Source organism: Lepidochelys kempii, chromosome 12 (assembly GCF_965140265.1).
Source record: "Lepidochelys kempii isolate rLepKem1 chromosome 12, rLepKem1.hap2, whole genome shotgun sequence".
NCBI lineage: Eukaryota > Metazoa > Chordata > Testudines > Cheloniidae > Lepidochelys > Lepidochelys kempii.
Window position 1 is genome coordinate 24,049,264 of NC_133267.1, and position 13,335 is coordinate 24,062,598.

General features: G+C 38.7%; 1 protein-coding gene across 4 annotated transcripts in view; it reads right to left on the minus strand.

Annotated features, from left to right (window-relative positions):
- PEPD (peptidase D) overlaps window positions 1-13,335 on the minus strand; it is a 221,485-nt gene that overhangs the window by 166,482 nt on the left and 41,668 nt on the right. For 2 of the 4 annotated variants that reach the window (XM_073307881.1, XM_073307879.1), the window contains 2 exons: window positions 12,907-12,968; window positions 640-684 (listed from right to left, as the gene is read on the minus strand). In XM_073307881.1, coding sequence (XP_073163982.1) covers window positions 640-684; window positions 12,907-12,968 — 107 coding nt within the window. The remainder of the gene's footprint in view (window positions 1-639; window positions 685-12,906; window positions 12,969-13,335) is intronic. The other 2 variants (XM_073307882.1, XM_073307880.1) reach the window with 1 other exon arrangement.

Genomic DNA, 13,335 nt, shown 5'->3' on the forward strand with positions numbered 1-13,335 from the left:
AAATGGAGGAATCGTGGGTACCAAAACGCAAAAGCTTTCTAAGACAAAATAGTATGTTACTATAACTTACGTATATTACAAAGTGTTGTAACTAATATTGTAACAAATTAAGCAATATTAACATTAATGTTCTATGGCACCTTATAATTTGGTTTATCTTAGGTTGGTGTTAACATATAAATAGATTGCTATGGAGTTCCTCTAGAATTACATATGATATATATATGATCAATAAAATAATTCATCAGAATTAATGCTATTAAAATAAACCTTAAAGGAAGTAAAAACAATGTTTATAAAATGGCACCCCTTATATCAAGTTTTAAATTAATAGTTCCTTTGGTATTCATTGTAGTAATGCCTAGACCTTTTAAATGTTACTTAACTTCTCTGTTCCTTATGGTGTTACAGAATGTTGATTTTTAAAAGAAAGTAAAAACTAAATCTTTGCATGTTATTTTCATTCCCAGCATGAAACATAAGAATAAAAAAATGTCAAACAGTAAAGGGAGAGGCTTCTGTTGGAATGTCTACTGTAAAACATGCAATAAGGAATTTACCAGATTCTGCTGGGAGAAGTAATAAAATAAACAAGTTACAAAAAAAGGCGTAGGAAAAGAAAGGTTATAAACTACTTACCATTCCGCAATTTCAGGATGAAGAATTTTATTGTTCACATTAAATCTAACAAAAAAAACCCAACAACACACCAGAATTAAAAACTAGCAATACTATGAATTGTGGATGCCAGAATTTTTTAAACACAATACCAAAATGCATTTTACATAGTGTCTCATCTGAGCACATGATAACTAGTACAGTTTTAGTTATCAAATAATGTACTGCATCATAATTTTTAAAAACGTATTTAGGTTCCCAATCCTGCAAATGCATGTGCTTATCTTTACCCATGTCAGTAGTCCCATTGAAGTCAATGGGATTAATCATATGTATACATTTAAACCCATGTTAAAGCATTTTCAAGATCAGGCTCAGAGGGCATACATGCTAGTTGTCCCTATCTAGGAGTGAGATTTTTTTATAAATAGGTAAAATATAATTTTCCATTTTTATCCCTCAAATACACTTGACTAAAATTAAAATGGTGAATGTTTCATGTTCATCCCTAAAGTTCTTTAGCAGTTTCAAACCTTGGGGAAATCAAATAATATTTAAACAAACTTGTCAAAGGTGAACTGCACAGAGAAAAAATAAAAAAGGATGTGTCCTCTTTGTGCTTCTCTGTGATGCATAAAGGGAATGTGAAGGTTCCAACTCCCCACAACCACCTCTCAAGACACTGTGGAAGGAGGGGCTCTCTTTGTTTCCTACATTAGACATTTACATCTTGTCAAAGACTGATAACTAGAGCAGTTGTTGTCATTTCATATTACAAGAGCCAGCAGAGTAAAGGTTGAGACATTAAGCAGGGAGAAGGGATTTTGTTTTTGTTGTTAACACTTCATTTCAATGACTACTAAACATTTTGAATAAAAGGACAATCCCGTGCCATGAGCTCTTCAATTAGCGTTTGAGAGCTCACAGTAAAAATGCCCCGGGATGTCCCACCCCAATAGACCTTTCAGTGAAGCTAGGGAAAACAGACTAGAGGTTCCTCTTACCATTTCCACAGTATTTAAAAAAAAAAAAAAAAAGTGCGCACGCGCACCTTTCAGGACTTCTTTATATATATCATACGGCACCAAAAAAGCACAAACCCAATTTTTAAGGGATTAGTTCCTTTAAATGTCTGGAGGTTCAGATGGCAGAGCAATAACCTATCAATCTATGAATACAACAAACAAAACTATTTCTACATGTGCTCATGAACCGATACAATCTAAAAATGTGAGGGTCAGGGGCTTTGTATTCCTACTTCAAGAGCATGAGACAGAAAATGCCAACTTATCTCAGACTTCAACAAATACAACTACATGTTGCACCATATTCAATATTAAGGGTCTTCATTTAGACACCCCCACAACACCCCCACAACATGAAAACCACAATTCAGCATTCTGCATCATTATGGAAAACAACTGGTCACTTGGAAACATGAAAGAGTCTAGTTTTATTTTCTTCAAGAACAACATCTGAACATCATCCCAGTAACTGCTGTTAAAGTAGCTCTATACAGAAGTAATCATGGGACGCAAGAGCCAGTTAAACACAAATGTACACAGAGAAAAACAGATGAACAAGGTAATAAAGTTAATATAGAGAGGTTCAATGAACAAAAGATTGAATTCCATCTCTGGCTGAAGAGTATTCCACCATGCCCCTAAAGAGAGATTAAAGGAAACAAGATATGAAAGGATATAAGCTGAAAATGACATAAGTGACATCAATACAACAAATGAAATGCAAACTCAGAGCAGACTGATGAAGAAAAATAGCACAAAGAGATATTGTAACAAGGCAGAAAGTTGCACTAGCAGCTCTATTTAAACTTTCAGAGACAAATACAGCGCTGTAGCCATGTTGGTCCCAGGATATTATAAAGACAAGGTGGGTGAAGTAATATCTTTTATTGGATCAATTTCTGTTCATGAAAGAGACAAACTTTTGAGCTACACAGAGATCTTCTTCAGGTTTGGCCCCAGCTTGTCTCTCTCACCAACAGAAGTTGGTCCAATAAAAGATATTACCTCATCCACCTTTGTCTCTCTAATGGACAAGTACAAAACAGCCAATGACATGAGTAGAAAAAAAAAGCCCAATTTCTGAGGGGAAAGGTTAAGAGACCATAAAGGACAGGGAAGGCAAGCACCTAGGAAAGATGAAAATACATATCTAGTCAGCCAACATACTGGCTCTCCTGTGAATCGGAGGTTGTCTTATTAAATTTATAACCATAACAAAAGATACAAGGATGCAAAATTACTCAAACCAACCAAACAAGAGATCAAACTCAAAAAAGGCAGCCAAATGCAAAGGACTGAATGAAACAAAAAGAAATATAAGCCTCTTTCAGAAGATCTACTTAGGACTGAGAGAACAAAAAAGCCAGAGGCAGATGAGTCACTAAATAGATTTGCAGAAGTCACTACCTTTGTAGAGAAGAGTACCTATTCCAGAGCACAACGTTGAGGCAACTGCCTAAGATATGGCACCTAAATACCAGCTGTGGTCAGCAGGCACGTGGGAAAAGCCAGAAAACAGAGGAATGGCATGAATAAGGGACCAGAGGTCACAGTCAGGACTTCAGTTTTATCTCTCATCTGAGGTCTGGTCTACACTACAGACCTATATTGGTATAACTACGTCACTCAGGGGTGTGAAAAATCCACACTCCTGAGCAACAGTAGCTATACCAACCAAACCATCCCTCCTTATTTCCCCCATCCCCCCCATCCCCATGTAGACAGTGCTATGGTGGCAAGAGAGCTTATCCCACCAACATAGCTATCGCCTCTTGAGGAGGCAGATTAACTACGCCAACGAGAGAGCTCTCTCCCATCAGCGTAGAGCAGCTTCATTAAAGTGCTACAACACTGCTGCAGCGTTTTAAGTGTAGACATGACCTGAAAGATAGCGTTGCAGATACCACAATGATAGGTACAGAATAGCAGCTTAGAACACAATGGTGGGGAATTGGCTCAATCATAGGGAACAGCACCATCTATTCTACACAGTTCATCCTTGGAAATCTATCAGCTAAGAAATGACCTGGCTCAATCCTTTGTTAATGCTGACAGGCTCACAACACAAGCAGTACGGCTGCAGGCTATCCCTACTTATGACTGCAAGGGCGCCCGTACTAATTACTCAAATTATACTTCACTTTAATTAGCAATAAGGGAGCTGAACAAACTACACTGTAAAGGTACTTCCCTAAGGGGAAGAACATGTAGTCATTAATATGGATGCACAAATAGCAGAGAAGCAAAAATATTTTATATAAAGTATTACATAAATATTCCAGTTTATTCTTCTAAAAAGTTTAGATTATACTTGATAGCAAACAATTATACTCTAAAAAAATGAACCCCCGGCTGTCCTTCTGCTAAGAGGATCATATATACCAATCCAATTTTAAATCTCACTGCAATTTGCAAATTGACAACACTTGGAAAATCTGACACATGGACTGGAGGGAGAAGGAAAACTGACATTTTGCTGTGGCTATACAATCTGTAACATGTGTTAATATCCCCAATTAATCAACACAGCTAAGATATATTATATTTAACTGCATGTCCAAACAGAATTAATTTTGTGCCCAGTTCTTTAATAAACATGGCAATTTCATGCATTTCCAAAAAGTCAGTCTACGTATCCTGAATAAGCAGCCACTGTAAATGCTTTTCCTGCTTACAAAATACGCTGATCAGAAACTCTTCATGCATGTATGATAAAAAAAACTATAGAAATCTTACACTTGTCAGCGTATCAATTAAAGACACAAGACCAAATCTCCCTCCCTCTATTATGAAATGTCAAACCCTTCCTAAAAATGTACTAGGCCTGCATCAGAGAGAGGAACCTTGCAGAGTAATCTAAAGGTCAGTCTTGCTCTGTCAGACCAACAGGTGACATTCTGAAAGCACCAAACATTCCAACAATTTTTAAGGAGATGTCTGAATCTCTTACATCAAACAATTTTGAAAAAAAAAAATCACACTTCAATATGTCTTGTAAGTAAAAAAGATTAATTCAATGCCTTTTTAAATTAAACCACAGCACTGTAGTTTGTATGAACATAATCTGATGTTTGAGCTGTATTATTTTATAGTGCTTATACTCAAGATAAGAAAGCATTTTACAAGCATTATGTTTCATTACAGTCATGTGAGGCAGGTAAATCACTGTGCCTATTTTACAGATGGGAAAACAGGCAGAGGCTATGTTACCCGTCCAAGGTTAAAAATCAAGCAAGTTTCGGAAGCATGAACAGGAACCAGGTTTCCTAAGCAGTCTCCTACTGTAAACAATTTAAAAAACACTTTTCTCCCTATGGAGGACTATGATACCGCACATGAGTATTCATTAGTGAACAGAAACATTTACAAAGACAAACAATTCTGTACTTTTACAAGTTGCAGCTAACATACCAACTGCTTTTTAGTTCTTCAAAATGTACAGTCTGAAGTTAAACAGGAGAACAAGTGATGGCTATACTATAGGAAATGGTAATGTGAATCATTATTAGAGGTTCATTTCTGCAGATACATAAAAGTGAACCTGCTCATCACTGGCAAGACAAAGGCAATCTAAGGTTGGCCTTTCAGCCAAGGTAGAAATAACCCAGGGATCAAAATGGAGACACGGTAATTGCTCTGAAGTGGGAAATTAATAAAATAGCTAAGATATTTAATGTTCAAGGAGACATTCCAAACGTTGAAAAAGTGACGCAAGGAAGCAACATTATTAGGACAAGTAAGAGGCAGCTTCTGTCAGGAGCAGATGAACATCCTGAAAATAGAGAACAAGATTTAACTGCTTTACGAAGTGATATTATTTCTAATATTATCCATAGCAAAAAAACACTGGAGCACAGCAAACATGGAAGACAACACACAAATGGAACGAAGTAAAACAAGAAGGGGTCCTGAAAAGCAAATTCATCTTCACCAGGCCTCTAAAATATTGAGACAATCAAGAATATGGGAACAACATACATCTTCATAAATAGCCCAGAAAGTCTAGATAACCTATGAATAGCAAGAGCTAAAAAGACTGCATACTATTTATGTGAGGGAGAGTATAGGTTCTGTCAAACAGTCCAGCTCGAGTCATATTTAAAGACATCACAATTCATGTAAACATATAGGCAAGCATTTTAATAAAGCAAAGAGTTGGAGATATAAGAACTTGGGTAAAAAATTAAAGGTGTTTCAAGTTTATTACAAAAGAAATCAAAGTAATGCACAGAAATATTTTTTACAGTTACAAGAAATTACAAATACAGCAGATTTCATTTGGAAGCTCTTTTCCCCCACAGTTCAATTAGTTAGCAGCACTTAATAGCAAGACTCTCTATTGTGGTCAAAGAAATTAAGCAACTTGTATGGACAGAACTGACAGTCTCTTGAGAAGATACAACTACAAATTAGGGAGATAAAGGGAAAAAGTACAATGCCAAGTGGTTTAAGAGCTGAGGGCATGAAATCTGTCAAAAGAGGCAAGATGCAGTAAATCTCCAGCATATTCAACAAAAATCAGTGAATAATCTTTTATATGGGGTGGGGAGGAATGAGGGAGAGAGTCTGAAAAGCATTACTCACATCTGTCAGAAGCAATAAAAAAAAGTATCTTTGTGCCTATGGTTGTAGAAGAAGGAGTTTAATCGGAGTTCTCAAACAGAGAGACCTGCCTACCAAATAGCTAGAAGTCTCTCCTGAAAAGGTACAGATGTTGTCCTATGGAAGTAAACAGGAGATGTAATTACCATAAGCAGGGAAGGGAGTGATAAACAATTATTTAGACCCCTTGAGTGCCCCAGGACACACACTATGCAAAGAGTAAAAGGATACAAGCCATATGCCAAATGGGGTAGATTCCTACTTCAATATAGACTAGTAATGGAATGTTTCTGGAGCACTACTCAGTAGTAGCAACTCCACACAGTTATACACACTGCAACAGAAAGCAACCTTTCATTACCTAAGACAGATAAGGAATCCTATTGCTTCAAAACAGCCTGGGTATGGTATTCCTGGGAAGAATTGCCTTGAGGTCTAAGACTTTTTAAATTATACATATATAGAGAGGCCTTTAGTTCCTATCTCAGACACATCACTCCACCCAATTGTACAGAGTCCACATACTCTTGGAGAACATACAGTACAAGATCAACTCTAGTAGAAAGTTTGCTTATTTTGGCCTCTGGATTAGAGCAGGCCTGAAGTAACTTAGCATAGCAACAAGATTTTGATTATACACAGAAACAAAGTATTCATAAGAGACCTTCTGTGACCTGTCAGCCCTGTGTTCTCGGGGAACTAGGGTGCAGTATCAAGCCTGTCTGACTCACAAAGACCCTCCGCAGCCTCTGCTTGAACCAAAACCGATCAGAAGAAAGACTTACAAAAAGCAATGAAAAGGCAGTGTGAGACACACCTAAACCCCTCCGGACAAGGGTGACAGGATTAAGGCAACTCCCCTAGCCTCATTTGCATCAGAGATGGGACAGGGAGTCATCTCCATTAGCATACAGAATGGAGAACAGAGATTCCAAGGCAAGAACTGCAATGAACTCTGGGACCAGAAAAGCGGGGAAGCATTGCATGATGGGGGATCTCTGCTCCAGATGTTAATGAACCCATGCCTGCACACACCCAGTTCAGTAGTTATCAGGCCAATTTTCATCATAAATCCTTTACTGGTATCCAAAATTGCATTGTGAGCTCCCGCGAAGGAACACTGCCCATAGCCAGGAATGATAAGTTCCTATTGTCTAGCCTGAACAAAACAACTCTGGTATACTCCCTTGAGCCAGCAGTTTACCCATAAACAAATCTAGTGTTCTCCCTTGAACCACTGTTGTTTCCCTACAAAAAAACCTACCCACACTCAAGTAAGTGTTCTGATGCCTGGATCCAAAATCTGTATCAGTTCCACTGGGACTACTACTTCTCCTGACTAATCGTGCTGGGGGCCCTGCCTGTCTACAGCACTCCAGACCCTCAATTACCACCACCACCTGGGAACCCCAACCGGTTCAAGCTTCACAGTGTGGTGAGAACCCAACTCTCTCTCTCTGTTTTTCTTTCTACTCTAGGTATACCTTTCTAACCCTGACTTGTGTGATCAGGTGTAGTTTTCTAAACCTGACTTTTGTAATCAAATTTAAGCTAGATTTAATATTGTAACTGTTTTGTTTGTTTGGCTCTCCTTGTATGGCTATTACCTGGCAATAAATAACTTTTGTGGTTAAGCTGGTTGCTTCCCTCCCTCCCTCTCTCTCTCTCTTTTATGTTTTGGCTTCCCCATTTGCTCTGCAGCAATGCTCCTCTTACCAAAGCTAAAGATCCCAGTAGCATCCAAAAATCCTGTGGGGTTTGTTCATCAAGTGGGTTACTACCAGAACAATTGTACCATGAAAGTGGGGCTAGGGGTGTGCTGAACCTGTGGCATAGGAGGGTGGCAGCCTGAAGTACTGCTCGACCCAGCTTGCTGAGTCCAGGGACATATAAGGGGTCAGCTTGGGAGTGCTGATTGACCCGGTGCTCTGTTAATACGTGTGTCTGTTCATCTGATTCTGGGGCTGGAGGACCCCAGCCTGGTGGAACCTAGGTCCTGCAGGATAGCTCCATTGGGAGGGAACTTGCAGAAGGGAGAGGTAGCGCTCTGTATGAAAACACAAGTGATACAAGCAGTACATTGATAGAATTACAGAAACCCACTCCCCAGAAGAGTAACCCTAACAAATGAGCGTATCCCAAAGTAACGGGCAAATCTGGTAACACTTCTTCATAATGCTATTAATTCTAGAAGGCAGCACCCCAAGTATGTATTCTGTTTTGAGGGGAAAAAATTGGAAGGAGCTTAATTTTGTGCTCACAAGATTGCATGTATATTATCTGCATGAGCAAACCCTCACTTTATCTATTGGGGGAGGGGAGGTTGGGGCAAATTGTTTTCTAACCTGCATACAAGCAAATGCATGCCCAATATTCCATTTACATATGTAAATGTAGGATTTACACACCCAAGTTAGGCAACAGCAAGTGGACATGTATTTTTACACACATGCAGTTTAGAAAACAAGACTGTCAGAAGCTAGCTTGAGGATTGGTAAAAATGTAGTCCCTGCCATTTGCTTTCTGTGAAGAATGTGTGAACTTTCCAAACAGAATGATTTAGTTTGTAAACCTAACTCTGAAGTACAACAGATGAAAAACCCGACACCTTGCGTGTTAACCATGAGCACATATAAAAAAATAAAATAAAATGTGTCATGGAGAAAACTGAAAACATATGAGGCGTTTAGTGTATATAGCTCATACAGCCTAAATAAATAAATGGAGTTAATAAGGAACAAGACAAGATACATATAGAATGTGTTAGGGAAATTCTCAAGGAGTCACTGTTTGGAGAGTTAAAAGAGAAATGAGTGTTGCAACAGCTTTCTCCACTCTCTACCAGTTTTTATATTACTATTATTTTGGGACAGGATATATATTTATAAGACTACTGGCATCTACAAATAATTCTATTGGTGTAGCAAGAAAGATAGTATGGTAAGGAATTAGAACCTCCTGTTATATTATCCGATGACCTACAATACATCCTAATTATAACTGATTAAAATCTAGGGTGCTCTTTAAATTAATATATTGATTAGTATGTAGTGTAGTAAGCAGGTCATATCTGCAGGTTTTCTTAAAGGAACCCTCCATGCTGTTTTACCTTTTATGTAGTTAACAAATGAGCTGAAAACACTTTATCTGGGTCTACCATCATGCAGATTTATTAAGTTTACAGAAGATACCCGTGAAGCTATTTAACACAGAACTGCAGTGGTAAGCTAAAGAACATAGTCTGCTAAATCACCAAATTTGGAAGAGAGTTATGATAATTTATAGCACTTAGCTTATACTATTACAGGCCTAATGCCCAGGAAGTAGAGTTGATCAAAACTCAGAATTTCCTTACTGTGGGAAATTTCAGCATTTTAATGTTTGGTTTTGTTCCAATTTGCAATTAAAAGATATTGTATTTAAAATTTTCCAACAAAATGGAAATCTGTAAAATGGGTGTTTCTAAAACATCTACATACAGTGTTTTCCAAAATGAAATAGAGTCCTTAGGACTCCAGTAGCTGCTGGCTGAAATGGGTATGATTCTTGTCAGTTTCACTCACAGTTGCTATTCTGTAGTGGGCATCTGTAACATTGATAAGAATCATATCAATTTCAGTCAGCAGATGCCTGGACTTCCAGGGTCTACAGCTCTAGGGTAGCCCTCTCACGAAAATCCCCTGGGCCCAGAAAACCCAAGGCTTCCAGACTCCAGGGCCAGCTGCCCTGCTGCCATGGACCCCTGGAACCCCTCTGAGTTGGGGCTCTCAGGCCTTCCAGGATCCCTGCTGTGGAACTGGGAGACTAGACACAGAGCTGCCAGTGCTGAGTCTTCCTGAGTCTCGGGGAGGTGGCTTGGTAGGCTGCAGGAATCAGGCAGTTCGGAGAACCAGCCGCCCCAGAAATCTGGAAACCCTGGGATCCCTTGACCCTCTAGCAGTCCACATGGTGGGACTGCCCTGCAGCTACAGACCTTAGTTGCCTGTCCTAGGACTTCCAGGTCTGCAGCAGGGAGCCTAGAAACACTGACTGTCCCCAGGATTTCCAGGCTTCCTTCTGAGGAGCTGGGTAACTAGACACTGAGAACCCCCAAATCTGCCAGGCTCCCAGACTAGCTGGTTCCGCAGGCTGCAGGAAATCAGACAGCCCAAGGAGCCAGCTGGTCCAGGAATCTGCAAGCTTTGGGGTTCCGAGTTCTGGGGCAGTCTGCATGGTGGAGCTGCCCCAGAACCATGGCAGGCTGCCTAGGAACCAGGCAAGTGAACTGGCAGGAAACCAGGCAGGCTTCCAATGGGTGGCTTTCATCTGAAGATTCAACAACAGCGAAATTTCCATGAATTGTTCACTTTCAACTAACTGGTCTTTTCTGATGGAAAAGCATTCTATCGGAAAATTTCCAACAGTTCTAACAGGAAGGAACTTGTATAGGATTAAAACAAGAGACAAGGCCAAAATTACTACTGTAATTGCTTTCTTCAGAAATTTGTGAGCGGACTGAAGAAACAGTTATAAAAAGTAATATACTGAAGTTCAGGTCTAGAGTACTTCAACAATAAAAGAGCCATACTCCTAAAGGTTAAGAAATTGTGCAGCTACTTTATAGATTTATAGGCATGTAAGAGAAGAGACGCGGCTCGTTTAGCTGGCTGTTTCACAGTTTAAGACACAAGCACTGTTGGTATTTTTTTTTTTTCCATCCAGTATCTTAAATGTGACATATTTCTAAAAAAAGGGAGATAGATGCATCTTTACATGCGGAATACCTCCAACGTAAATGATGTATGGTACATTTAGTAGAGATGTCACTCCACACCTCCTGTCTATTTTGGTGTAAGCTTCATGAGTTTTGGAAGGGGGAAAAAAAAATCACCCCCCCAACTTTAGCTGTCACAACCCAATTTGGATCACCATGTTACGTCACAGCTACTATAACATTTATTTGAATTAATCTATAGAGAAATACAGGTCACATAAAAGAAATATTTGTATATATTACATACGTTACATTTTATAGTTTCCCACACAAAAGATCTAGAAGTTATTTAAAATAAACATGATCTCCAAATAGGTTTTCAGATTAAAATTTCAAGGAAGTGGACAGAAGAGCAGCACCTTTTCTTTCGGTTGTACTGTGATAATTTGGGGCAAAGATGCCTAAGAAAGCAATAGGAGACGGACACATCAGAATAGAACACTGGTGTAACAACTGAAAGAGCAGAAAGTCTCAAAAATAGTGTCATAGTCTACATTTTTTTCCACAGAAAGATTCTGAAAGCTACAGAATCTTTAATTTTTGGTTCCCATTATTCCAGTGTCCTTAATTGTGACAGACTGGTTAAGTTTCCAGTCAGGTTATAGAAGAGAACAAAAGTAATTAAGAAATCAGATTTCAAATCTCATTATTTGACACAGAGGAGAGGTTATCCCATGTGACCTGGCAAAATGAGTGTCTAGAATTACAGGCAACAGCCACAAATTCTATGCAGTATTATCATGAACAGTGTTATCTGCTGTGGACACAGAGGTGAATGGAGGAAAATACAACAGGCTGACTTAGAGTCAGGGATCATAAAAAGGCCACCCACTCATTATCTCTGAGACAGCATTAATTTTAATAGGCTTCCAGACAGTGTTCACCACCCCTGCCCATTTTTCAGCCAAATGGATGACGATCAAATCTCAGGATATCAAAATTTATAGCAGACTATTGCATTTGATTAAAAATTCTGACCATCTTCTTCATATTATAGCATAAGTCTACGCTATATCATGTAGGATTGCTCTAGGAAATAAGCAATTGTTATCCTTGCTCACTACCATTTCACACAATTGTATCTAGGAGCACTTTTTCATTGGCAGCAAACTTTTTTTAAAGGAATTAAATCTGAAAGTGTATGGATTGCCCTCAAAAGGTCACTTCTATGCAGAAATATTACACAGTGTCTTTTTAGAAGAGTGGACATTCCAGAATCCTTAACAGACAAAGTATTGTACATAAGAGGATAACGTATGGTAGTCATACAGTAGAAGTTATTTGAAGTTTGTTTTTCACATATTGTAAAATCCAAATATTCACTGCCAAGGAATTTAAGTGTTTTTTCTTTAATGTACAAGTAATATAAAAAGAAACATATGTACATATCTCTGCTGTTGCTAACACAGATTGAAAGAGATTTCCAAACAACCAAATAAATGGAAAACTAAGTATTTGTCTATACAGGAACTAGACACCCATGGCTCACCTGTGCCAGCGAACTCAGGCTCGCAGGGCTTGGGCTGCAGGGCTGTTTCATTGCTGAGTAGACTTCTGGGCTTGGGCTGGAGCCCAAGGGTCCAAAGCTCAGGCTCCAGCCCGAGCCCAGAAATCAACCTAGCAATGAAACAGCCCCATAGCCCCAGAGCCTGAGTCAGCTGGCAAAGGCCAGCCATGGATGGCTAATTTCTGTGTAGACATACCCTTAAGTCATTAGAGTGCAAATCAAATCTCTAGATTTCAATGAAGGGTAGCTCATAGAATCTCTTGTTTATGTATTAACATTTTATAATTTGTCATGAGCAAAAGTCACAGTCATTTAATTTGAAATATAAAACCAGCATAACATTATTAATAATTATCCAACAATTTAATTAATGTATAAAAACCACCTCAATAGTCACTTACTGGCTGATTCCTTCAAATGAAGCTTCCCTTGAGATGTTTCCACTATCAGTATTAACACCACGCTGGAGGGGAAGATGAAAAGAACTATCATTGTGTGCTAAAGACACGAATTTTACAATAAATTCATTGACAGAATCCATTACATAAGGTCTTTTAGAAAGCTTACTTGTAAATATAATTTGAACGATTGCATAAAATCAGTAAGAGGTAAAAACAAGGTTACATAGTCACATTTAGACACACAGTTATTTATTACTGAAGAGACAGATGGAACTCAAGTTGACATGTGCTGCCTAGGATCTTAGCAGGGCTAACCTTCTCTTTTCTAAAATATCTTGGTGACAATTTTCTTGGTGGGGAGCAGAGGGCAAAAAAGGTGCGTCCCGTAAACAAGACAGTAATGGGTGGGAGTAGAATAAGAACTGTATT